At 34.3% G+C, this 27,301-nt stretch overlaps 4 protein-coding genes and 1 long non-coding RNA gene across 5 annotated transcripts; 3 read left to right on the forward strand and 2 right to left on the reverse strand.

Annotated features, from left to right (window-relative positions):
- Window positions 1-2,676: 2,676 nt before the first annotated feature.
- LOC126924847 (E3 ubiquitin-protein ligase RBBP6) lies at window positions 2,677-9,192 on the forward strand. Its single transcript, XM_050739778.1, has 4 exons — window positions 2,677-3,062; window positions 4,346-4,426; window positions 4,788-5,821; window positions 8,186-9,192. The coding sequence occupies exons 1-4, from the start codon at window positions 3,018-3,020 to the stop codon at window positions 8,565-8,567; spliced, it is 1,542 nt and encodes a 513-aa protein (XP_050595735.1). The 5' UTR covers window positions 2,677-3,017; the 3' UTR covers window positions 8,568-9,192.
- On the reverse strand, window positions 9,172-14,133 carry LOC126924863 (uncharacterized). The gene is made up of 6 exons (XR_007713725.1): window positions 13,761-14,133; window positions 13,057-13,135; window positions 12,813-12,898; window positions 12,340-12,682; window positions 10,771-12,250; window positions 9,172-10,673 (listed from the first exon to the last, which is right to left on the reverse strand). It is a non-coding gene; the product is annotated as an uncharacterized LOC126924863 (long non-coding RNA).
- On the forward strand, window positions 10,538-15,681 carry LOC126924860 (uncharacterized). Its single transcript, XM_050739806.1, has 2 exons — window positions 10,538-10,675; window positions 15,001-15,681. Exons 1-2 carry the CDS (start codon window positions 10,640-10,642, stop codon window positions 15,586-15,588), a joined length of 624 nt encoding a protein of 207 aa, XP_050595763.1. The 5' UTR covers window positions 10,538-10,639; the 3' UTR covers window positions 15,589-15,681.
- Window positions 15,682-16,147: 466 nt separating this feature from the next.
- LOC126924849 (zinc finger protein 37-like) lies at window positions 16,148-20,813 on the reverse strand. The gene is made up of 5 exons (XM_050739780.1): window positions 20,369-20,813; window positions 20,043-20,303; window positions 19,445-19,960; window positions 18,829-19,358; window positions 16,148-17,310 (listed from the first exon to the last, which is right to left on the reverse strand). Exons 1-5 carry the CDS (start codon window positions 20,540-20,542, stop codon window positions 17,259-17,261), a joined length of 1,533 nt encoding a protein of 510 aa, XP_050595737.1. The 5' UTR covers window positions 20,543-20,813; the 3' UTR covers window positions 16,148-17,258.
- Window positions 20,814-21,051: 238 nt separating this feature from the next.
- LOC126924848 (uncharacterized) lies at window positions 21,052-23,744 on the forward strand. Its single transcript, XM_050739779.1, has 2 exons — window positions 21,052-21,503; window positions 21,590-23,744. The coding sequence occupies exons 1-2, from the start codon at window positions 21,379-21,381 to the stop codon at window positions 23,001-23,003; spliced, it is 1,539 nt and encodes a 512-aa protein (XP_050595736.1). The 5' UTR covers window positions 21,052-21,378; the 3' UTR covers window positions 23,004-23,744.
- Window positions 23,745-27,301: the final 3,557 nt, after the last annotated feature.

The raw sequence follows: 27,301 nt of genomic DNA on the forward strand, positions 1-27,301 counted from the left end.
TATATATATTTACAGAATTTCTTTTTTTCATTTAAATCGATCATTACGAATTTTCTTCAAATTGTTGATGCGTGTGAAAGTATGGGCGTAATTCGACGTAACTAATTTCTTGAGGACAGATACATAGAAAATACACGAAGACTAAATTTGTTTTTGTACATCTAATCTGTTGAAAATTTTATTGAAATTCTCTAATCTATTTATTCGAAAAAATGAATATCGCAAAAGGTCTGTATTGTTTTATAGTTGTTTTGGACATGTAACTGATAAATTGAAATGAAGATTCAAATTCTCAATAATAATATATTTTCAGTAGATTGGTTTTTATGTAAAATTATTATTTTAAATCTTTTGTAGTTTACCTGAAATCTATTAACACTATAATTATAATCTATATAAAGTATAGTTAATGGTATAATATTCAAATAATCTGTTGACATTGAAATCTAATAATACAATTTTTATTTACTGAAATTCACTCTGCGATTTAAGTACATTTATCTGCTGGCGAGTTTCGTTTTTCTAGTCGCGTTCTATTTATATGAGAAACGATTTTAATATTCACAAGCGTTATCGAAAAGACGAGCCAGCTCGTCGTTTGTTATCAGTCACTACCCAACTAAAAAGTGAAAACTCCACTTCCACCTTTCTGTCGCAATATTCAATTCGATTTCTTACCTTCGCCACGTTTGCCAAATGGGCTTCGTTCACTGCAACAAACTTCTCGGAATCGAAGGAATCTTTAGTGAAGCGGAAAGCTACGTTAAAGCTAAAAGTTCATTAAGATGGATTCTACGAACTTGCATGATCTGTTAGACGTGGGCGGAATGATTTTACAACCAGCTTTACGTCTTTGTTTATCTCCTAATTACTGTCCTCGCAAATTCGTAAGCAAACTGCTCGTACTTTAAAGATGTAAAAACTATATATTAATTAGCGAGATTTCGAAAGCTAAATATCAAAACACTATGTTTCTTAAGCAGCTTTCTAGAGAAGAATATCTCGTACTCCTACGAAGGAAAACGAAAGGAACGTGGTAATTCTCGGTAGTAATTTTGAAAGAAATTCTCAAAACGGATGAAACGTTGTAGAAAAAAATGACTTTCTAAATTCCAGATTTTTAGCCAAGACACATACACAGTTAACAATCACGAATATATAAAAATCATATAAAAATCACAATACATATCAACAATCGACAGAATTAACAATCGATAAGAAACGTCGTATTTCACATATCATTCGCGATCTTTTCTTCTCTTATCGTCCCTTGATCGATTTTATTAATCGAATCCTCAGATAGCGTTACAGGCATCGCGTGTGTTCCAACGATCTAAATATATTTGACGAAAGAAACAGAAAAATAATAAAAATTTCACATATCTGTAAATTTCAAGTTAATAGATATAATAAATTCGAATGTAATAAATATAACAGATCGAATGAAATAAATTCCTGAAGTCCAAGAGGAATCTCGTAAAAGAGAGACGAATAATGGATCCACAAATAGAGATCCAGTCACATATCGAGAACCAGTTGTCCTTTTCATGATCGCGTTCAACCGGGACCCATAACCCAATCGCCTTGAAGGTGCAGTCATCGAACAGTGTTCGCTTTTGTTCCTGTCCTTTTTCTATGCTCCTCCGTGAAATCGTCGCAACGGCCTTGTCCAAGGTCGTAGCCTTCCGAGAACGAAAGTCACGATCATTGGGATCGTTCTTCTGTGATTTACTTTCGCCCAGAGCGGCAACGCGATCTCGAAATACAGCGTTGGTTGTTAAAGGAAGTGGGAAAAAAAGAAAGAAGCGGAGAGGTTCCAGATATGAAGGACGTCGTGGTAAGATAAATCATTGAAGATAAATGTTTGGGATTTGATATTGTGCGTTAAACATTCACGTTTTCATAGGTATAATTTTTCATAAATTGATGTTCCAGTTTGATACTATAATTTGAATAAAAATAAACGATGTTCACTTAATCACGATGGTGCTTCTATTAATTAGATTGAAGTATCTTTTTCATACAATTGTAATTCTAACGAGCATCTCCGTTTTCAGATATATAACCGTAGATTGGAATTATTTATTTATAAATTATATTACTTATTATCGTAATAGATAACGTACAGAAAAATGAAAGAATTCCTAGTGGAAAGTGACCCGTTTCGAAAAATCCTTAACCTTTTTATCCAACAAATGTTAATATATTTTAACGAAATATTCGTCGCGTAAATTGGGATAATTACTCAAACGAAATTTCCTCGCGATGAATTGTAGAAACCTACAAAACGTACAAATGCAATTTAAAATATGGAAAAATATAATATGCATTCAAAGTATAAAAACAAAATATTTGTATCGTTGCTTTCCATTCAACTCACCAAGTGGAACACACCCAAAGTTCACAAGAGCCGCCCATCGAACGGTCGAAACGAGTCATCGTTCGCGCACTATTCGAACCGGAAACCGGAGGAGAACGATTCTCGAAGGCGGCTGCATAGCGGGAAGCCGAGGTTCAGTTCACGGACACGCGACGCATACCGAGTGCAACTTAATTCAAGTGTCACGCGTTCACGTTCGCGAACGAACCGACGACTCTCGTTCTCTTCCTCCTCCGATTAACACTTCTGCTTGCTTTACTCGCGGCTTAGAATGTACAAGTGCGACGATGGAACCGTTACAAGCCTTTTTCGAGACCAGTCCGGCGGTGACGCTCGGCCGCGAACCTTGATCCAAAGTGTGGAAAATCGAAGAATCGGACGAAACGAGCTCTCGTCTGGACCGGTTCGATCCTCCAGTTGCTCTTCGACGACGCTCTGACGCGGATTCACGAACTTTTTCAACGAATAAAACACGATAGCCTGAAATCAGTGAAACATCTCAGACGTTCACGAAGCACTTTTGCAGTATTTTTCGGGTATTTTTCAAGCATTACCGAAGTACTTTGGAGTTTGGCGGATTTGGCAGAGGTTTCAGAGTGGAGATCTCTTCCGCAGTTTGGAAATTTAAGGAGGCGATATGAAGACTATTGGCTGCTTTTTGGTGGTTCTACTGGCTCGACAGGTGATTCAGATATTTTGTCATAAATCTATTCTTTCATTCGTATTTGTTTGATCCACTTTACCTGCTTAATCGTATCAATCTGTATTTTGTAAGGTAGAATATTCAGCGAAGTAACATCTGTTCGAGTTTACTGATAAATGTAAGGAGCCTTTTGATAAGGAATTTTTTATACATTTTTCAAGATTGTTCGTCAGTCACAGCATGTTCTTTCGACATGTTAGAAGCCATTCGATCTTTGTTGACAAAATCTTCTTCCATCTGTAACCGTTTTCGAGTTACCTCTTAAGGGGCGTTTTCACCCTCTAAATCTCGCGTTACCGCAACTAAAACTTTTCTACTATTTTTGTCTGTTTTTCGCGCCTACGTAATTTCATCCCAATCGTCTCACTTACGTATCGCTGACGATTTATTCTAACGATTAATGCGACTGCAAACAATCTATTGAAAAGAAATTCTAGTATGAAAAAGAACGTCGATATTTTCCATTACGAAGACGATCAGAGGAAATTGTGAAACAGATTTTATAACAGGTCCTTATTAAATTTTAATTAGATTCTCTAAAGGCAAGTTCGTTTCAATCGAGTGAAGCTTGCAAATTGGCAGAATTAACGTCAAACATAATATTCTCGTTAAATTTTCATTGGCCAGTCCGTGACGCGTTAATCGACCGATTCCGCCATTTCCAAAAAATCTAGCGCTACGATAAGAAGGGTAAACCGAAAGTTACTTGCTCGGAGGCAGATAAAAGGTCGGCTTTTAATTAACCAACTCACGAACAAGTTTCACCGGAGTTTAAGCCGTTTCTCGTGTCGTTTCGTCGTTTCTCCAGGAATCGTCGCTGACGATTTTCTGAAGCCGGAACTTTTCCCTCGCTCCTCCCTCTTAATTATATCCCCCAAAGTAACCGTGAAGTCGTTCATTCCATTCCAGACATAGTTTCCGATATATTTTCACGAATTTCTGCGTTCGTTGATAGCCAGATCTTCGCGGTTATTTGCTGCTTAAAACTATTCTTCGCAGTGTCAGATACGTTTAATTGCTTTTATCGCCGTACTATTGTACTTTATAATCATACCGCGAATATTTCTAGATTTACGGAAAATTTAGAGATGGAAAAATTTACAAAAAGACAGGATAAAATATGTTCAATAAGATATGTCCAAAGTAGGACACGCGTTATGATATGATAAACCTGCGCACGAACCTCCTTTGACCTTTGCGTCAAGGCTTCCGCTTATATTTTTTGACGATACTTTTGTGATAATTATAACTGTTCCTTTTAGGCTATTTGCGGAATCCTTAGGAATCCACCAGCCTTCTCGAAGCCGGATTACTCGGATTCCTATCTTCCGGCAGCCATGCAGGTGAGAATCATCGTTAATTATATCAAGTAGCGCTGCTTAATGAAGAAATATTTTCATACGAAACATCTCCACTAAACAGAGATATTGTTATTAGTTTATACATTAATACAGAACCAAGTTGTTATAGAATTAAATGTTAGTTAATAATTTATTATACTTGTAGTCATCTCGTAGGTTAATTATTAATTTACTATCCATATTTATAAAGAGGTATGTAAAATATATGTATAATAATACGCGGTAATTGTCAATTCGACGTTAATATCGGAAGAATATATTATAACACGTGTGTAGATCCAAAATTTCCACAACTATCAAATCGATCGAATTCTCATTAAAACGATCCGTTTCTCCAACGCAGGTGATATTTTACGCCGTCGAACAACTGAAACTTCTTCAATCAGAAGAGGCTATGCAGAGTTCCACCTTGGCAGAAAGCCCCTCCACTTCACCCATTAGCTTCACAGCTGAAGATCAACAGACCGCTTCTCAAGATCCTTCGACCATATGCAGTATCGCAGTATCCCAATCCTTGGACGAGTCAAAGGGGGAGGAGGACGAATCCAAATCGGATAACTCGTCGAACGACAAAACGGGAGTGTCGGTGATTAAGGAAACTTCGAAAAATAAAACCGAAGATTCGGCAGTCGAGGTAGAACAAACAACGAACGACAAGATGGAAGAGCCAAGTGCAGAAAAGACACAGGAAGGCGAAACGGGCGAATCAAACGCGCAAGAAACGGAAAAAGACAAAGTGGAGGAGTCGAAGGTCGAAGAAGTGTTCGACGATAAGACGGAAGAATCCCAAACCCAAGAAACGTCGACCGACGAAATGGACGAATCGAAGACGCAAGAGACGTCAAAGGACAGAACAGGTGACTCCAAGGTGGAGGAATCGTCGAAGGACAGCGCGGAGACTTTGGTGGCGCTAGAGACGTCAAAGCCAAGTGAAATTGACCAGCAATCGATGGAGGATCCCTCGACGCAGCCAGAGTCGCCAGAGGTGAACGAGGAAACGCCAGAAACCAACTACGCGACGCCGGAGACGAATTACGAGGAACCGGAACATGTGCACGCCGTGCAAGAAACGAATCAAGAAGTCCCCGAGGAGAATCACGAATGGATCTCCTGGTCTCCTACGAGCGCGGAAACGAAGCTGGAAACGACGACCGCGTCGAGCGATCCTGATGATTCCACGAGACCCGAATCGATCGTTGCGAACGTCGACAAGAAGGAAGAACCGACTATCGATAGCGTGGTGCAGGATGTCTATCAGATCTTGAAACCTAAACCGTCCAAGTTCGCAGACGCGGATCATTTCGAGGAATCGAAAAGCGTGGCGGGAATTGCCGTGGAGAAAATGGAGAACGTGGAAGAGGAGGACGACGAGACAAGGTGAAGCCTTTGGTTGGAAAATTTTGTTGCTTTTTGGCGGAGAAATAGATGACAGGGTTTGAGAAAGGGATTTGCTGAGCGTTTGTTAGGTACTTGATTAGCAGACTGAGGATATTTCTAGAAATTCACATTTTCATGTAGGGAAGATCTTCATCTACAGAATATTATACCGAACAATGTACTTTAGCTATTTTCTATATCCTCGTTTAGGTTCTTGATTGTTCTATCTCCGCGAGCTTTTAATACGAGAAAACTGAGTTTAAAGTTTATGAAGTTTAATATTATTACGCGGAGTTGGGAGCTAAAAGAACTGAATATTCGTTGCTGCCCAAGCAGAATTTTCATCGTCGAGAAATGCAGTTAGAAGAGTTAAGAACTAGGGCAACGATATCTTTTATCACGTGCACGCTATGCATTTTTGCATTTTTTAATTTTTCATAAATATATAAAAATTCGCGATTCGATTACGAGGCAATTTATCGCATTTTAGAAGGTTGGATGTTAAAAATGGCCATTTTTTGGCCTTTCTCAGGGCGAAAAGTTCTCGCAAGATATTTGAAAGCATCTGTCAAGGAGAAGATACGTTATTAGCATTTGTCCGGAACGTGAAAGCTGAAAAAAATGAGTGCAAAGATGAAAGAGTGGCAGCGATCAAACTTACCCTACGCTTAAACTTCATCTTCTCAAGACGCTGAACTATTTATGAAATATTTGCTTGAAAATTCAGCCGATAAATCAATCGAAACTTGGAATCGAGCAAATCCAAAGTATCACAAGATTATTGCTGCCCATTGTTCTCACGTAGCAACGATCTGGTGCTACCTCAGATTTACTCGACTTCAAACTGCAATTGATTTATTAGCAGAATCGCCGAGGAATTATTATGTCGATACAGATGAATAATTATTCTGTAACTGGATCAGAATTCGAAGAAAATTAAGATTGAACGTAATACACGGATAAGCTTCGGCACTTTTTCATTTTTCCAACTCATTTTTTTCCAACTTTCTCATCACATTTCGGCTAAAATAACATTTTTCGTCCCTTGAAAGACGCTTTTAAATATCCTGCGAGAATTTTTCGTTCGCAAAAATTCCTGTCTTTCAACATCTTCGTTTACAATCTCATCTTATTTTGAAGAAATATTCAGTTTGGTCTATTTCGAAATGATAATAAATAATAAGAAATGGAAGAGATTCTTGGAAAGAGAAGACAGATTTGATACAGAGATGAAGCAGCTTGGTATTTTCAAAATTTACAATTTGGTATGCAGCAAGTGTATACAGTTTATAAAATAATAATAATTATAATTATCGTAAACAAACAATAAATGACGATGGTGCAAAGATTTACTAATAAAACAGAACAATGCAAGAAAGTGCTAGGATAAAACTACGATGGAATAAATTAAATTCGTAATTCGTTTTTAAAAATCGAGATGTATTTGCAGCCTGAGTATTTTTTTTTTTATTATTATTATACTTCGTTTCGTATTATTAGCAGTCATAAGTTCCGAGAAAAATTTGAATACCTCGATATCGGAACAGCATTGACATCTCAGAAACGTCTAGCAAATGTGCTACGTTTATAGATTGAACTGGTGCCCATTCGAGTTTGAAATTTACTTTGGCAAACTTAATGCAGAATAAACGTAGTCTAATGCAACAGCCGTAACAAGGCTGTCACTGCTCGACGTTCGGTTGCCGGGATCAATTCAAATTTCATTGAAAAGTCTGCTTAACTAAACGTAGATACAAGCATGCTTCGAGTACAAATACTCGTTACGAAACTGAAAGGTCTATCCTCGATGGAAAATTTTATTACGTTACATCTGAGATTTCGACGATAATTCAATCGAATAATTTACCACTTCGTGTCCATATTTGGCATTCCAAATACCATGAGAATTTAAAAACTGACAAAATAATCGAGAAGAAACGAGATCAATAGCATCTTCCCTCTCTGATAGAAACTTAAAGCAAAATGAAATTTAATGAAGCAAATTTGTAACAATGCAAGTATTATTTAAAAATAAGCAGGGCATCAGATTTTTTAATAGATCGTCAAAAATCCTATGGTAATTTAATTAATTAATTCGCGAGAAAAAAGAAATAAAGTATACTAGAGAAACTTGGTTAATCAAAGTAGAAGACTGGGTAAGAAAATTAATTAACAACAATTCAGAGGTGACCCAAGACTAAGGAAAATTTCAATCTCTTGATAAAGAATATATCATAAAATAAACTAACAAGATAGAGAAAATAAGCTGGACTGAACGCGTTAAAAAATCCAAGTCAATATTGAATTATATTTACCGAATATATTAACTTTCTAATCTTTCCAATTCAACCAATTCCTCGACAGATTCACACGTTTAGGCGAGAAGGTGACGCAAGTGCCAAGGCCAAGCCTAAGCAGTTACCTAAGACGTTCAAAGGTGCCACCGAGTGCGACTCTTCAGCAACTCGCCAACCTGTACGACTCGTTGAGCAAGGATGCCAGGAAGCAGGGATTCGGAAAATACACAGGTTTCTCTGACGATGTTCTCAATACTCTACAAAGTTCCGCGGAGGGTGGTATCGGACCACAGCTGAAGAAGATTCTGTCGAAGCTGCTGGAACGAAACGAGTTGACGAGAGAAGACGCAAGAATGAGGACATCGTTGGCTATTCGAGATCTCGACAACCCTTCGAGCATGCTGAACAAAGACCTAAGACCCTTGTTACCCTTGCGTTATTCCCCATAATGCTCGACATTAACGTTACATGACATTATGACATGTGTCGATAAACGATTAATCGACGGCGAATTTTTACGCAATTATGGGAAACTTAAGGATGTAAAGATACACAAAATGCATGCATAATATGTAAAAATGCACGAAACTCGCGTAAGATTTATACGAAATGGCGAATTTAATATGAAATATCGAAAATAGAATAAATGTTAGTGGTTACAATTAGAATGCGGATTTTTATGCGTTTGTGGGATATTTGAAATGCAAAAAATTGCACAGAATGCATACGTTATGAGGAAACATATAAAATGTCCAATATAATAGGTTGCATAATTACTTAATGGGGAAAAAGCGATTTTCTACCGAGGTTCTACGTTTTTAATTATGCTTTGAAAAATATGAATTTCCATAGTTGTAGTCTAGTTATAATTAGATCGCGGATTTTCGTGCATTTGTGAATTAAAATGGAAATTAAAAAGGAAATTCAAACCGGTGAAAACTGCGCGAGATTAAACGTAGGATGCAAAATATTAAATACGATTTATGGGAATTTCAAGGATCCGAAAACGCACAGAATGTACATAACATGCAAAAATATAAAACATATACAAAATAAAGTACTCGTTATAATATATTTGACGCAAGTATTGAAACAAATCTCCCTTTTAGATCCCATTTTTTTAATAATATTTATGAAGATACTATTTTCGAGTGCAACTAACGTAAGTACATCAAAGTATCAAATTTTCAAGAGGACAGTGTACGTTCGCAAGCTAAAAAGGATGCAAAACCACAAGAATCCGTAGGATGACTCAATAATCCAGAATACAATGAAGTTGATTCACGTCCGATTTTTTGGTAAAGCCTCGTTACGACGTTGACTCATACGTATCAACTAACGTAACACATACGTACCTATAATCTACATAATACATACATATTAAGTACCCAAATCAAAGCTCGATGTAATCCATCAAACGAAGATCAAATCCACATCTATACGTCATGGAACAAATTATTTCTAAACGATATACATATTATATATATATAGCATGTACTCCTACCAAACATCTATTATTACCTAGTACTTATGTATATGTATACCTACCTGAACAACCATAGAATCATGTTTTACCATCCGCTTTCAAATACTACCAAATCAGACCGATCAATATTAAAGTGAAATCTTCGCCTGAACGCCAGGGAACTAATTAATGCCAATAACATCCGTGTACAATTTCTACCAACCACCTATTATATCCACCTAAACATCATGGAATCGTGTTTCGTTATCGATCTTCCAGTATTACCAAATCAATATTAAATTCAAATTCACACCTACATACGTATGCGATGAACGTGGATTATTTTCAGATGCTTCTCTGAAAATTATAATATTCTTATTTCTCGGAAAAATATATGGAGAAGTTCGTTTCATCTAAAAAGCAAAGGTTGCTGGAAAATTTTAAACGGCAGTGTTTATTCTGATTGACTAGGTCCAAGTATATACATTTACTCTCGTACGGTTAAAAAAATTCACTACTATGTATGAAAATGGAATGCAGATCTGATAAAAAAAAAAAAAGAAAAGGGAACGCTTCGTTGGAAAATAAGGGTTCGTGCCAATATAGCCTTTTATAGCCACTGTATATATACCTGTCCTAGTATCCATATGTACTTTTATCTAACCAATATAGAGTCGTGTTCTATGATCCATCTATCGACACCATCGAACCCATACCACAGATCCCATGAATTTTTTCGATCCACCTTGACCCGCGGCACGATATTGTTTATTGGTTGAACAATATGAGTTGGCAGAGTCCACGGAGCAGCATTACGTGTGTCGAATAGCGATTTCCATTAGGCAACACCATGTCAATGGTTTGTCCAGCAGGCAGAGGCGCAGACAGAAAACAATAGCCTCGCTACTATGATCGAATTAGATGCGCCGAGACGCTACGCCGCTGCATTGCACGCCCGTATAAATGGATTTTGAAATCAATGAGTCCTTCAGTTGTTGCCTCGCTTTCGACCCAAGGAATCATCGAAAGGGAACACTTGACCCAGCTTAAGACGATATGAAGACTCTACATCTTGGACTTTTCCTTCTTTCTGTAAGTAAAATTCACATTTTTATGAATATAATTAAAACAATGGAACCTAGATAGGAAATTGTTTTATCCATTAAATATTATAGAGATTACTATACCTTGGATATTTTCTACATTTTTCTTAATTATTCGCGCCCTGCGTGTTTCTGCATTTTCAAACTTTCCACAAATCCATCAAAATGCACAGTCTAGTAATTAGCTTTTTTCTTCCTTTTTCTTTTTTTTTTTTTTTTAATATCTCCTTTCGAAATTGTAATCTGTCTTGAAAACATTCGACAATTTTATATAGCTTAATTGCATTAGTAACACGTAGATATTTTCCTGGGGTTTCATACCTTTACGAGTATTTATGCATTTATGACAAGTGTAAGTGTGCAAAGATGCATACAAATACAAAATGCAAAGTACAGTTAGAAAATAAAACTTGCCTGAGAGAATGTTACTCTTTCATTATAGTTATTGGATTTAATTAAATGTGACATTCAAACGGTGGGATATTATAAAGGGAGAAGTTTGATTTTCTTTGGATTTTTTCGGAGGAATTTGTGCAAGTTTTGGTTCATTGAACAGAGTGATAGTTGTAGCTTTGATTTCGACAAGGGATTAATTTCCTAACATTCAATTAAAGTAATGAAAGTAGCGGAAGAAGTTCAAAGAGAAGAAGAAAAGGAATCTGAGAGGCAGACTGTTTGCAACATTCGCAACCTTCCTGTCGTTTAATCGCGAAACTTCCCTGCTTCCGTCACAACGAACATCCGCGTTTATATTTTAAAACTCTGAGTAATCGTTCTGGAAAATTTTATTGAGCAAGGATTTTAAAAAATTGTTAGATCCTTCGAATAAACATTTCAAAAAATGTCTCCACCTGATAATTTTTTAGAGTTATCTAATTTTTCAACAAAATTTTTCAAAAAAATTTCTTCCAGGTGAGAAATTCCAATGATTTAATTACATCTCAAATAAGTATTAGGTTGTGCCAAAAGTTTCGTTTTATAAGGAAATAATAGATGCACAATGTTTTTTGCTTTATATTATTTCATTGAATTATGATCCATTTTGTAGTAATAGAACAAAAAAATCAACAAGAAACACTCAGCCGTAGTTTCCCAAGAATCAAACGCATTTTACGTGCATCTCTCTCTCTTTTTTCACACGAGGGATCATCGGCGTTTCAATTAGACACCCTGTATACAATATGGCCGACAGAAATGGATACATAACCTTAAAGTAACCATAAAGTAAAAAAGTAACAAAGTAAAGCCATCGCACATTCTTGTCAAATTTCATGAAACTCGCGTGAGACAAGTGTTCGATAATTATGCCGCATTTAGTATCCGGTCTCCTCTTCAATCTCCCTTGAGATAATCGAACGTGATGCTGTTCGATCTTTGGTAAGTACAAGATATTTCAAAATGGAGACGAAAGTATGTATATAATTGTACATCGACTATTATTTATCTGATATATTTTATTTTAATTGAAATAAAAGAACAGAATTAACAGAATATTCGTACAAATATATTACTACATGATATAAGGCGTTCCAAAATCCCGACTCTACTATATTTTATTCCGCTCCTGATAAAAGTTATAAAGAAAGTAAATTATTAGAATTTTGTAAAAGTATATGGTATGATATATAGGACGTTTCCAAATTTCGATTTTACATTTTTCACCTCAGTAAACTCTTGTACGACAGCTTCCCCGTATGAAATCAGAGCCAGACGGGCATCTGTTGGGTACTACAATTAATTGCCTGTTAGTCAGTTCAAAATCATCTTCTTCCGTCGTCGTAGTAGTCATCTCTGTAGTCGTGCGTGTTATTAAATCGAACACAGTGTTGTATATTCTAGCCTGTCCTATTTTAATGGTTTGCTTTATTTTCTCCAACAATAAGGGTAACTCTGTTGTCGTTTCTCCCTGAGAGATATGCATCAGTACAACGAGCATGAGGACAGCGAGGAAAAAGCGAGAAAATCGCAACATCTTTCTTGTGGTATCTTCTTAGACCTTGAAGTGGAAGTAAATTAACATGAAAAAAAGAAGAAAAATAGGATGAAAACATTGCGGTATTATTTTCACGGTGTTTTTATTCATGTAACAACCTGTATAGTAACGAGGATCTTAAAGCTTGCTTTACCTTCTCAATTAGGAATCTTCCTTTAGTATGGAGCGTAATTGACTGTCTTTAATGTACAAATTGGCGACCGCTTTTAGTGAAATAACCTGTACACGAGATTTTTGCAATTGATAAATTGTCTTTTTTAGAAAAGGAGAAAAAAGAAGTAAATGAATACTTTTATACTTTACCATTACTTCTAAATCATATAATGTTGTGGTTGATTAACTTAGACCTAACTTAATTTAAAAAAAGGATAACTTACCTTGATATGTGTCTGTTCAATTTCTGTATACTGAACTCAGCTTCAAATTTTATGTTCACCTCCTCTGAAATAGCCTCTACTGCAACATTAATGCAACGTTGCATAGAATGGAAACGTCATATCAATGAGAAACATCAGTGATCGTAACCATCCATAATTATCGTTATTTAACCATTACCAGTTACGTAACAGTCTATAATCATAGATTATTTCCGGCAGATTAACGCGATACGTGCATTTTTACGTTTTCCGAAATGCATGTACGCGTTAGTGAAAGACAAACGAATTTATTATTCGATCCGATACAATTACACTTCGGAAATTCTATCTATTTCTATTTATTGTATGCACTGTATGCATCTTTAAATTTTTCATAGGAGCATAAAAATCTACAATCTGATATTATAAACACGTACATAAAATATATAAAATCCCAATGTCTCCCTATTTTTTAGAAAACCAAGCGACTGATATTACATCGTTCAGAAAATTCGTAGCGAAATTTAAGAAGAAACGAAAAATGGTCTACTTCCGTAGAATCAGTGCCTTTTCTTCAAAAAACTTAATTTTCTCTTCCCTTGAAATTATATCTTTGGGACACGTATCAGCAGCAATTTACGAATAACTAAACGCAACGAATTTTCCGATCAACTCAATAAAAATCACACCATTTAAATAAAAAATTTAAGATTCAAGGTCCGCACCTTATGATACGATCTATCGCGTCAAACCAGATCCAGAACTAAACCAACACTATTGGTGAATTCCAGATGGTATAAAAAAAAAACTGCGTTGCTGAACAATTATTCGACGATTTATTGGCAGAAAGCGTTTATCTCCGTAACACGCCGATGACAAACACGACAACTGTCCGCTACGGCACCCGCGAGACTATAGGATTCACACCTCCTAACTTTTCAGCGTGTGAACTGAAATAAAACAAAGCTTAACAACGCGTAATACAGCGTTCACGAGCTGTGTAAACTGTGTACAAGCTACGGTCACTCTGAGAGATTACGATTAAAGGACGATGATTAAAAGATGGTAACCAGTCTCCCAGTTCGTCGAAACGGTTCTGATTGGGTCAAGAGTGCACTGCGTTATCTGCAAATGTAAACTTGTATCGTAATAAATTATTTTGTTAGATACGTTTCTGTCGTCATTTCTCAATCACACAATGGTTATCGATCACGAATTCTATTTCCTTTTCGTCTGTTGCTTTTTCTCGCGTATCAGGTTATTTATTCATACATTGGCTCACGAAATTGCATTGAAAATACGCACGCTTGCCATATACAGATGGAAAATGTATGCGAGATGCAAAAATATGTAAAATATTCAAAGTTATAATAAGTTATAATAAATAAATAATAAATGTCTTCTTAGGTTTCATCTTTCCAGATGAGGGACACATTTGTGTTTCGTATGTTTTAAAATTAGAAATTCAGTGGCGAAATTTCTGAGTTATGATACAAAGCTTGCGATTGTAGTTGAGGATGATAAGAAACGCAAATGTGGTCAAAAGAACCGCTTTATAATTTTCCATCATCCGCTCTGTATGAAGGCTCGATAAATATTAGATCGCCGCGACGGAGAAACGTTAAATTCGATTATGAATGATCCATTTTGTAGTAATAGAACAATAATGGGACAAAATGTATCATGCATAATTCAATAAAGTAATATAAAACGAAAAATATTGTACATCTATTATTTCCTTATAAAACGAAAGAAACTTCTGCGACAACCTAATACTTCAGAAACGTCAACTCTTTGCAGCAAAATTAACGTATCAGTTTCCAAAAATAAATTAATCGAGCTAGATAAATACTTTAATCTTCTAAAGAAGAAAGAAAGGGAATTTAAAAGAAAAACATTAATCTCTTCACCAATATTAATTTATCAAGGTTTCCGTAGGAATAAAAGTAAAAATCTGTATTTCAGCTCTCCACGTTGAGAGTGCAATCGAAGCCACAAATCACGAGACTGTTCCCGATCCCAGAAGAAACGAGTACTCCGAGGCAAGAAAGTAACACCGAGGCAAAACCACTGGATAAGTTGCTCGGGAAATTGCGAGCCACGTACAACTTCGTGTTTCGAAGGCCAGAGAACACGAGTAACGTGGAGAAAATTTTGGCCAAGGATACACCGAATCCAGACGCCGAGGCGCTTAAATTAATCTGGTCCAATCGAATGCAAGAGAACTCGAAGGACAAAGAAGATTCAGCAAAGAAGTCTGAATTAAAAGTCACGTATTTAGGACCATCAAACGATGATTGGGTAAACGATATTCGACCTTTGGAAGACTTAGAACCATTGGAACCATTGGAACCATTGGAACTGCAGGATGAAGTGGAAAATGACAGAGACCGAGAAGTGGAGATCATTACACCGAGAACCGCTTTCCAGTTTCCGGTGACGCTCAGTCGTCATCTTGTCGATTGGCTTGGATCACTTTTAGGAATCACTTATGGTGTCTATTCTAAATTGGCTAGAGCTATTTATACCAATAATACGATACGTGTTAATTAATTATAATTAACGATAGCTTATTAATTATAAGGAACATGTATTATACCGCTTGACGGACTTTCATTTGTATTAAAAGATTATTGAGAAGTAAAAGGAGACGTAGATGATTATCCCAGGAGCTGAAATAATACGCAGACACAGCAGAATTTCATTTATCTGACTCTGTTGAGAAAAGAAATATGATTCATTGTCACTTATCAAAGTAAATAGATTCAATTCTAAATCTTCTGTCTCGTGATCGTTGTTTAATAGCTATTCAAGTAAGAATTGACTATTGGAATATTATATATAATTTAAAATATCGTCAATTTATTGCATATGATGTAAAACATGTTAAGGTATATTGTATATAGTATACAATTTATTATATATAATATAAAAGTATTACACGTATATAATTTATTCTTACATTAATCTTTAACTTAAAGAATTGAAATTAGATTAAACTAAAGTTCAATCCCTGTCGAATGGGAATTGAATTACTTGATATAAAAATATCATTCCAATAAATGGAAAGTTCAGATAAATGAAATTCTATCGCAGATAATACAAGTAAACATTTTCTTTACACTTATTTTATTCAAAAATATCTTGGTTTGAAAAATACATGTGTTACTTTTTCTTCGTTCATCTTCTTTCTTTTCTTTTTTTTTTTTTTTGGCAATCATCGTATTACTATACATAACAATAGATCGAAGAGTAACACCTTGCCGCAAACGCGTATCTATTTTAAAATATTTCGTTATTGTATCATCTTACATACGATGCCCACGAAAAATGGCCACATACGTGGACATCGAAAACTTACGTACTATTTCATTAACTTCAGTGGAAACATTAGCGCTGTTTTCGTAACCCAGGATAGTGAATTCTATTGATAGATTTTGTACAGCGCATTATTCCTTTCTTTTTTAACGAATTATATTATCCATCACTGTATCATAGGTAAAACTGCATCAAAATTTAGGAGAATATTTAACTATTTACCATCCAGGGCTAAGTAAAACAGGAAGTTGAAAGAAGTTTAGGAGGAAGAGACAAAATACTGCTATTCTCACGAAGATCTTTGGTTCTATTACAACGGGGTATTAGTCTTATCTTTAGCGCCATCCGCAGTTATTCACTCTAATCTCATGTGTATCTAGCAGACATTTCAAAGGTGTTAGTCATAATTAAATTGTAATCACATATTCCAAAACCTACAGCGTGTGGAAATGTTTGAAAGCATGTTCCACCATAGATAGTTCGGTAAATTGCCAAAAAACCAGTCAATGTAAAAGAGAAACTAGATCAAAATGTATTTGAAATTTATCTAACAAATAATGGAAAAGACATAGAATTTATAGTTAAACTATGTTGTCATATTATTAAAAGACTGTCCCATTATAGAAGTTTTCTTTTTATCAAAGCTGAAAGACGAATTAAAACTGGTTTCGTAAAACTTCATTCACTTTAATTTTTCGACAATTTACCGTTTCCATTTCAAAATTATTCTTGAGCAATTTTTTATCATATCCTTTTTATTACATAGTTAAAAGATGATCGAATAAATATAAAAGATCCAGCGTGCAACAAACACGTTCTTTTTTTTTTTTTTTTTTTTTTTGAAAATTTGTTCTGTATGAAATGAAGAATGTGACTAAACTCTTTCGTGGATAATGGTGTGAGTTTCAGTAAAAATGAGTCGCGAGTGAGTCAAAAATAATGGGAACTTCTCCGAATCTAAAATAAAAAACATAAGAAAAAGTCTATCAAACATTGTTACTTAAATAATAATATATTGCTTTCATTCGGGAGCACTATTAAAGGGATATATATTCTTTGGTACAAGAAAAGAAAAAATCTTGAAACATTGAGCAAAGTAATCTTCCTTTCCTCTAAATCACTTCTTAAACCTTTGCAAAAAAATGATACATAATTACAACGCGAGATATAAGCTACGTTACTAAAAAAAATTCCTAGAAGATAAAGTTATATTTTCTAAATTAAGAGTAAAAATATTTTCAATTAAAAATTTCTATTGCTTTTGCCTTAAAAAAATCCATCTGTAAAAGGAAAGAATAAAAAATAATCATATAGTAAAGATATCTTTCACTGAAAGATAGTCAAATATTTATACGTATAAAAAATATCTGTTTGTCCAATTCGTGCATGAGAAAGTAGAGAGAAAAATAAAAGGTGAATTATAGTGATGATGAATGTTTATGTAAAATATATATATATATATTTTATATTATATATTATATATAATATTATATTATTATTATATATATATATATGTATATATATATTATATATATATATACATACTCGTTAAAGATGAACACGGACGAATCAGAGATCAAACAACATATGTACCTACTGAGTCTTTATCAGGTAAAATTTGTATAGCACTTATATACATAATTATTCTACAAACTTTTATAACCATATTTATTGGCAGTATGTTATTACCTACTATAGGTACTCGCTTCGAAATTAACCTAGCGACAGATTGGCAATTTCGATGCTACTAATTGTTGATTATCGTTTAAACGTACTCCAATTTAGGTCACAAACATATACACGAAACTCGACTTCATTAAAAGAAAAAACTAAAAAGAGATTTTCTATTGCAAGTCACAATAAAAAACTCAAGTTTAGCGAACTACATTCGGCTTTCATCTGTGATCGTAGACTAGAATCAGTAAACAAACTATTTGCTTTAAAACTAATTTAAATAAGACGGTTAGTGTGCTCTTACATAGGTTGCTCATTTCTTTTTAAATTAACGTCGTATTTTTTTTATTTAATTTGTTTAAAGTTATTATTAGACTCATTCAGGCTTTATGGTAGACTATTGTTAAGTGTTATTTCATGCAAATAACGGAACTTATTTATGGTTCATAATGTGTCCACTAAAAGTGGAAACATAAGGTACTGTTCATAAGAGTAAAAAAAAATAAATGAACGTCTCAAGTTCATTCAAAATCTAGTTACAGTTTAATGACCCGATCACCGCCGATTTTTATGAAAATTTACAATCTACCACTGATGAATATTCATTTGGTAATTGCACCTCAGTTTCCTAGTGCTGCCTTCTCAAAAGATTTTACAATTCAAATTCTAAAATACGTTTTCAATTCCTAACATATGCCTAACCAATTTTCTATTTTGTGCTAACCCCGACGCTCCCACGTGAACAGCCTTTATGCTTTGGATTTATACGAACTCATTTACGACTAAGACGGCATTAAGTACCTTGTATTCTGAGGCAGAATCTCGTTCATGTTTACTGCCTGTTGCTGCAATACGGCCGTTGCTTGCTCCTTAAACGAGGAGAATGTATGGATCAGATTTTGATCCTTTTGAAGATTCTGTATATATTGCAGAAAATTAGGCTCTTGCTTCACAAAGCCCCCATCTTTTAAAACAAAGCTCACTTCTTGTTTAGGCGTCGTGGAAACCTCAGTAGCTTTTTCAAAAGACTCCTTTTGCTCCACGAAGAACGAATCCTTCTTCGTTCGGTTTCTTCTAATTCCTAAGTGCGTTTGAGTGTGTTTGTTCAGATGATCCTTCCTAGAGAAGGCTTTCTGACATACCGAACACGAAAAATTCTTATCACCAGAATGAATAACGTAATGCCTCGTTAGGTGTTCGTTTCTTTTAAACGCTTTGTGGCACACTGGACACTTAAATGGTCTCTCGTCTGAATGGCCACGCATGTGTTGATCGAGATGCTCCTTTCGTTTCAACATGGCGCCACATTCTTTGCATTGATACTTGCGTTCCTATAAAAAGAAGTTGATACTGGTATACTACATTTATTTTCATGATCAGAAATACTAAAACACTTGTATATACATAGAACACGTACTTGTATATGAGCTTGTATATGTTGTTCAATTTCTGTTTTATCCGGAAATGCTAAATTACATTCTGGGCAACAGTAAAGTGTCGAACCATCCAAAGCAACACTGATTTTTATTTCTCCTGTTTTCGCCCGGAATTTCATCTTCTTCTCAGTTTTTGGCGAATCAGTTTGTATTTGCTGTTCAACCTTAATAGTCTGTACTGCATTCTCAGTCTCCTGCTGATTTTCTACTTGAATATTTAGGTCATTAGGATTTATGGACACTATCAATTGATCTGAATTTATGAAGGTGTTATTTCCATTTTGTGTATGAGTATTTCTAAATACTGGAACACTAGGAATGTTGAGAATATTATTCTGTGTGTGCTCCACTTTCTCTTCTTCAGTCTTTTCTTTTTTCACTTGCTCCGTTTGGAGTTTAATCAATTGCTGCAATGTTAATGGAAGAGTAGTAGCTTGCAACTTTTGAAAATACTCTGCCATGGCACTTTGTTGCTGAAGTTGGACTTGCGAATCTTGCTGCAATATTAATATTTCATTACATAGAAATATATAAATCTCTCAATAGACATTCTAATTGGCTAAAAGAAAAATTCTGTACCATTGTAGATGTTTGTTTTTCATTTTCAGTCTTTGTATCTAACTCCTGCTTTATAACGTCCGATTGTGAGGTTGATGGCAAGTATACGTTAGGTATAATCCTTACTGGTAAACTATTCGATTGGACACTGAGTATTGTGTTATTTTGATTGTAATTAGGAATGTTAATTGTTTGAATGCCTTGCTTCTCGCAAAGCTGCATCAAAGTATTTGGATCCGGCCATGCTAATATCGGTGCTGCATACTTGTTCGTTGAATTCATCTTTAAAAAAATACATAATTAAGTAAGAAAGCTATAAACGAAGATGAAACAATAATAAATCTTACCAATAAATTTTGTTTTGTTTGATTCAGGCCAGCAGCGGTTGTAGTAACAGTTTGTTCCGCTTGAGTATTATCACTGCTGGTGAATTTCGATGTGGAAACCGTGCTCGATCGAGACGTTAATTCCGAAAATTGCGGGAGCGCACCATGGGTCGTATTGTTTCCGGAGAAATCCATTTTACCGCGAATAGACTCGAAAGGTACGCGCGTTTCCAATTAAAACACGCGAACGTTTATAACCTATAGTATTTCGTCGTGAGCGACGAACCAACAATTCAATTATTACGTTTCTAGTTTCATATTTCGTACATGTGGAAACGCAAACTAATATCCGGACGAGACATCGACACAAAACACGAGACGGCTAATTAAATTAGATAATACTTGTCGAACGACGACACATTGTAACGTACGCCGCGTCCTATGCCTCGCTCCAACATGGCTGCATTAAAGCACTATCTCCAAAATTCAATCACATTTCTCGAACAGTTAAAATTAATTCCAAAAAGTATATTTGGGATACGTTCTTTATTATATAATATAAAAAGATTTTCATCCTTCAATATGTGCGATATGTGTGAAATATTAAATAGTTTCTACTTAATTTGAAAGAAATGTGGAAAGAAAAAATGGTATTTATTATCATGGCAACCCTGATTGCGTCACTCTGTTTACAGTGGACGCTCGGTAAACTTCAATTGATAAAATAAAAATAAACATTTTGTTTGTGATATCTTGAAGTCAAAACGAGAGTGTACTGTTCATGATTTTGAGAAGTTAAAAATGTAAAGATAGATAATTAATGGTCTGGAGAAGGACTTGAACGTGACCACGAAATTCTAATCAGAATACTTGATTCTTCTTGACTTGTTATTGTTTATTAATTCATCTCCGAGTATGTTATAGAAAAATACTTCACCAAATATAAAATGAATCATAAATCCTTCCTGGGAAATCCTTGAATATATCGATTAAAAGATTTCTATTTAATTAATAAATAAACATGTAATCATATGGGCGAAAGCTTAAACGAGCGTATAGAGAATTTACGTAAACAAAGCAGGCATTTATTAGCTCAAGTAGATAAGAGTTCTAAAAAAGTTAAAGACGAAATTAAGAAATTATATTCTGAAAATTTGTAAGTATTTCGCATATTATATTTTATATGATAATCCGGTATAAACTTATATAATTTGATCTTCATAATCTGATTTTTCAATGTAGGACATTCAGAGATAATTTTAAAAATCATGTTGGCAAGGCAAACGCATCAAGTGTGTCTTATAAGAAAGACAGCAAATCATGGAAATTGAGAAATGATTCTAGTGGGGTTGGTGAAGTCTTGCGATCAGATTATTTCTGTAATAGCCCTAAACAGACACCTGCATCAATGCCTAATACATCAACAGCAAAGAGGATATTAATATCTTCAAAAAAACACTCTGAAAATCAGCATTGCTTGGGAAACATTCACCGAAAACCTGTCAAGGAGTGTTACTGTAATCCTGAAATTAAAAAAGCACAGCTAAGACCCACAAGGACACAGTATAAGCCATGTTCTCCCAGTAAAAGATGCAAGAGTCATTCCTTCTCTCCTGCTATAACGATAGAAGATACTTGTGAAAAGTCAGCATTATCATCACCTATTAGTTGTGAAACATTGAGGAGAGTCCAGAAAATAGATTATGCACCTAGATCTCAATTCTTACGTAATGTCAGAAGCAGAATTTCTCTCTTGCAAACAGGAGGAGGAGACTGTCCAGAGACATGTTACAGATCACCACGTTATCATGATCTCATGGCCAAGAAGGATATATATAAAGCTGATTCCATACGTCAGTTGAAAGCTCATGATAAGAAATCAGAAACTAGCTATCACTTAGCAAAATCTGTCCCTACAAAATCAGAAACCAGTGAAGAATATTCAGGTTCTGAAGCTGAAGATATAGAGAAATGTAGCACAGGAGTTCAAGTATCGTTGAAGAAACACTTCAAGCCAAAAGTAGTAGTAAAAAGAACTCTTACCTCTAAAACATCTGTACCTGATATAAAAAAGTCTAAATCTAGTTCAAAAGTAGCAACTAAGGGTAAAAAGATAATACCTGGCACAGCATGCCAGTGTTGTCAGAAGGATAAGTTAGAACATTCCAAATCTATATTAGAAAAGGATACTTACATTGATTCAGAAAAGTATCAAGACACAGTCTGTACAAACAAACTACCAGATGAAACTAGTAGGAAATACCTCTCTGATAGAGAAATGAGAGAATTGGAGATATTTCGTGAACAAAACTATTTTGACACCCATGGATCCAGCCATACTTTAGCGTCATCTAAATCTTCTGGTTCTTTAGAGCAGTGTCTACTAAATGACAGACTGTTCCCTGAACCAGCAAGAAGGATACACAAGAAGGACGTAGTCGTAACAATGCCAGCTTGTGCCACGATACAACGAAAACGAATCCACTATTTCCCTAGATACATCGTCCGTCAAGAAAAGGGTAATTGTAACGCAAATAACAAGAAGAAGCGATGTCAGACCTGTCCTCTAACCGGTCATGCCATAGATCTTGGCATCACGAAAATAAGACCTCCCTTGAACAGTTTAGCCCTTAAGTACCAAAAACGATTGCCTTAACAAAAAACTAATTTTATTTTTATTAATATTTTAATTAAATAAAACTATATCTCTAAGAGGAAACAAAGTAAATGAAAGTTCTGATAATTAACTCCGGTTTAGTCATTTGCATTTTTTAACATTACCACAAGGATTTCTAAAAAATTAGTTTCATTTACTTTGCTCTATTTTTTTAACTACTATAAATTTTCGAATGTAAAACAATAAAATTCTGTCACATACTTTCATCGGAAACTAGTACAACGATATGATCACGTTAATGTCCTCGGAAAAGCGTATTTTTCAGAAGCCATGGCTTTCAGTATGATTCAGTGTTTAGTAATGCGATCGTAACTGAATGAAACATTAGCCTCGACAATAGAAGTACAATATAGAATATAGTACATTCATGATGGACTACGTGATCTCGCACAAGAACATAAAATCTCATAAATCAAATCTCTTCTGCGACCATGATGAGTCGGAAATCTTTGACAAATTCAAGTTTACCAGATGCAAATTTATACTGAATAAAAGATGCGTAAACATGAAGCATTTATCAATGCGATTAACTAAGATCATTTGACTAATTTTTCAATGAACAAATGATGGGATTATAGAACATTTATCGTCAGATTTTTATTCTACAACTCTACAGCACATATACAATTCTAATAATATTTATTTGTAATATTATTTTACTGTGGCCCACATGCTTTAAAACAGACCAATAAAATTTTATTTATTTAATAATCTACATAAGATACGTATTATTTATTATTGGATTGAGAATGTTTATGTAAATTCATATTTTTATAAATAAAAATATAACCTCAGGAATTTAAAGGAAGAAGATCAGACAGAATCATTCTGTAAATTATGAACACCCGATTACAACGATTGACGAAAGCTTTACAAATTTTTAATTTGTTGAATTAGTCATAGAAACTTAAAAGATATAGTTCCTTACTATTCACAAATTCTCGTGCAAAATTAGAATATGGAAAAAGAAGATAAATAAGGGATATTTAATGAATTGGATGTTAGAAAGTTCAATTTGAAAGGTAAGCAGCTTCGATATTTATGGATTGTAAGATTGCAAAGAATAGTTCGATTTATGAGAATTATAGCTATTTACAATGTTACTCGATCGAACAAAAAAAGTTCGAAGTTTTTCTAACTCGGCGAACAATTTTCTTCCCTGATTACTGCATAATTAAGTAACATGCAACTGCGAGCGATTACAAAATCTATGTGGCATTTTAATTACTCACAGGCGGAGTCATTTAGATTCTAGAAACTTCAATATATTTTTGTTACAGTATGCGCGCAATCCATAAAATCGAGAAAATCTTGTAAACGATTCCTTTTTTTAATTATTTAGATATTCTAATTCGAGACTATGTAAAAATTGAATGAAATAAGATATTTTCTCGAAATTTATGTATAATGAAACACAATGATATAGTGAGTAATAATGACAGAAAATCTGAATGATGACGGAAGTAATTAAATATTCGTTCGAAGAACATTGAACCTGACGAGCATTGATAGACTCATTAAATATCGATTTCACCGAAAGATTAACGCCATCGAAGAAAAATATTTCTTACACATGAAACTGGTTTCTCGATTTCTCAACGGACAAAGAAGTTGAGAAATAATCGCGTGTTTATTCTAAGAGCCGATAGAAGAGAAAAGACTATTATTCGGGCTGTGTTTACGAAGCGAAGTTCAATAATTAGTAATTTCATGAATCTGTACGTAGTACACAATCGGTCTATTTTTATCGTGAAAATTTCGCTTCTAAATGAAGGTTCAAAGTTTAGGAACTGGCGAACGAAGATGGGTTGCATTATCGTATATCAAACGATTAATTTTACAGTTCAATATTTACTATTAAAAGTTTCCAGCTTTAACGATATTTACAAATTTGAATCGATGATATCGGAAAGTTGGGAATTTAAAATCTTGAATTTTACAATCCATTTTAAGTTTATATCGAAAATTGTCTAATTTGCAATTGCATAACAAATTTTCAACTTTAAAGCCTTAGAAATACGAATGTTTGGTGCCACGGTTTTCTAAATACAAATTCATGCATGTAATAATTACACACAATTGGATAAAAATTGGACAATAGACATTGGACAAGCAAAGGAAGGAGAGGACGTAGCCAATAATTAGTTGATTTAATGCAGAACGTGGAGGGAGGGTAAAAATTTCGTCATTTTATACCAACAGTAGTTCCTCGTGATTAACGACATCATGAATACTTTAACGATCATTTTGTCTCCTTAAACGGCAGCAAAACACGAAACGAGAAGTGCACTTGAGATTCATTGCCCTTGTGGGTATTCATTATTGAAGATATTTGGTGTTTGAAAAAAATCCAAATGTCTTTTATGTCTCGTATAAATCTTTCACAATGTAAAAAGTTCTCTGAAAGGTAAAAAAAAAAATTGTAAAAAAGTGTTTAATTTTATCTGTCCTCTGTCCATTTCAGTAATCATTTGCTGCTCCTTTTAAAGTATACCGTTCAAGTGATATCACGTAAATGTTTCTAACTTTTTTAAGTCAGAAATTACTTCTACACCATTTATAGTCGTCCTTCTATTCTTCTTAAAATTATTAATAACTTTTTAATCGTTTGATACTATCCTCCCATTCATAACAAATTAATCTTCTAGCGATTATTTATATGCGAATAATTATGGTTCTCGTGGTTGTTTTTATTAATGAAAGCATAGAAGGTAATTAGGAGATAGAGTCAAAAAACTTAGGATTTTATTCGTAGGTAAATAATTTGAAATGAAGATTCAGGGTCACAGAGCTACAAACGTTGATTTAATGACGAAGGAAGAGGGCTATGGGCGAAGTAAAATAAGATTTTATCACTTGGAAATACCAAATTAAAGATATTCTCATTTCAGAAGTTTCCGGGTTCTTCCTCTCTTTTTAACGTAGAAACGGTATATATTAGAGAAATAATGAATACACATAATATTAAACCAGATATCGTATTTCTCACGGAATGTTTTTATCTCTATCATGTCCCCTTTTTGTCTCATGAATATTTAAAAAACGATCATTAAGGAAATAGCGAATATATATAGTGATAAATCAAATATTCGCCGTTTTTTCAGAACTTGCTTGTTCTTTTCTCGCTTCCTTTTTTTTTTTTTTTTTTTCTTTTGAATGTACGAAGAGTGTGCGTTATAAAAGTAACGAAGACATTATTATTGCGTAACAATTGGACTCGAGCAAATCACAATTGTGTTTTTAAATTGCAGATTTCTTTTCAGTAAATTGGTTACGATTACGCATACCAATTACCTATCGTCTTTCTCGTTTTTCATCGATCTTTTCGTGCTTTAACCGCTTCGTTCTAAAGCAGTTGATTTTTCATATTCATGTAAACGGCTACAAGTTTTATGATCTAATCTAATGGTTCGAGACGAATGTAAATTCATTATAAACATTGATTATTATGATACTATATGCTGGCAAGCAACGACACGAAACAAAATGTTAATCGGTAGAATAAAGGTAAAAGAGATTGCGACATAGTTCATTTAACATAAATAAATACATCAATCAGCCTAATCACGTCATTCGTGTTTATATCTTATAATTTATTTATCAAATACAATCTATTATTCCCTTGCATTATTATTATATTATTATTATTCCCTTGTGTTATTACGCAAGACACATCCGTCGAATTTTCTGAGCCTGACTTAACAAAGATACTAAAAATGCGCTTTCTCGGAAAATTATTTACCCTTTCGTTACAATACAATCATTATTAATGTGAAGAATCTGGAAGAAATGAAAACAAATAACAGCTATAGTTTTAGATTCTCGACATTTTTAACTCGCAGAGATCTTGACATAAAATTACGTTAGAAATTACGAGACCAAAATGACAATTAAACGTCACTTATTAAACGTCATAAAATAGTCAAAGCTAATCAAGATTCGTTAAAAAGAAAGAGAAGAGAACAATCGTAAAAACTTGCGAATGCGCTCGTCTGTCGTGACGAAATTCCATAAAAGTCTGCGTTAGCTAATTAGCTGTCGTTCGGTTCTTTGTCGGCTCTGTCGTTATTTGAACAAGTAATCGAACATGCTAGTCATCGCTCAAAATTTACAATTTGTAGCGTTACTAATTGCTGATGTCAGTAACGTACTTTATTTGCTGCTATTGTAATCTTTGTTCTTTTTGCTCGTTTTTTTTTTTTTTTTTTTTTAAATAGATGAACGTCAAAGCCTTCAAAATATTATTAGATGTCGTCGCTACACGGAAATTGCTTATT

This window comes from Bombus affinis, chromosome 15, assembly GCF_024516045.1.
Source record: "Bombus affinis isolate iyBomAffi1 chromosome 15, iyBomAffi1.2, whole genome shotgun sequence".
In the NCBI taxonomy this organism is placed as follows: domain Eukaryota; kingdom Metazoa; phylum Arthropoda; class Insecta; order Hymenoptera; family Apidae; genus Bombus; species Bombus affinis.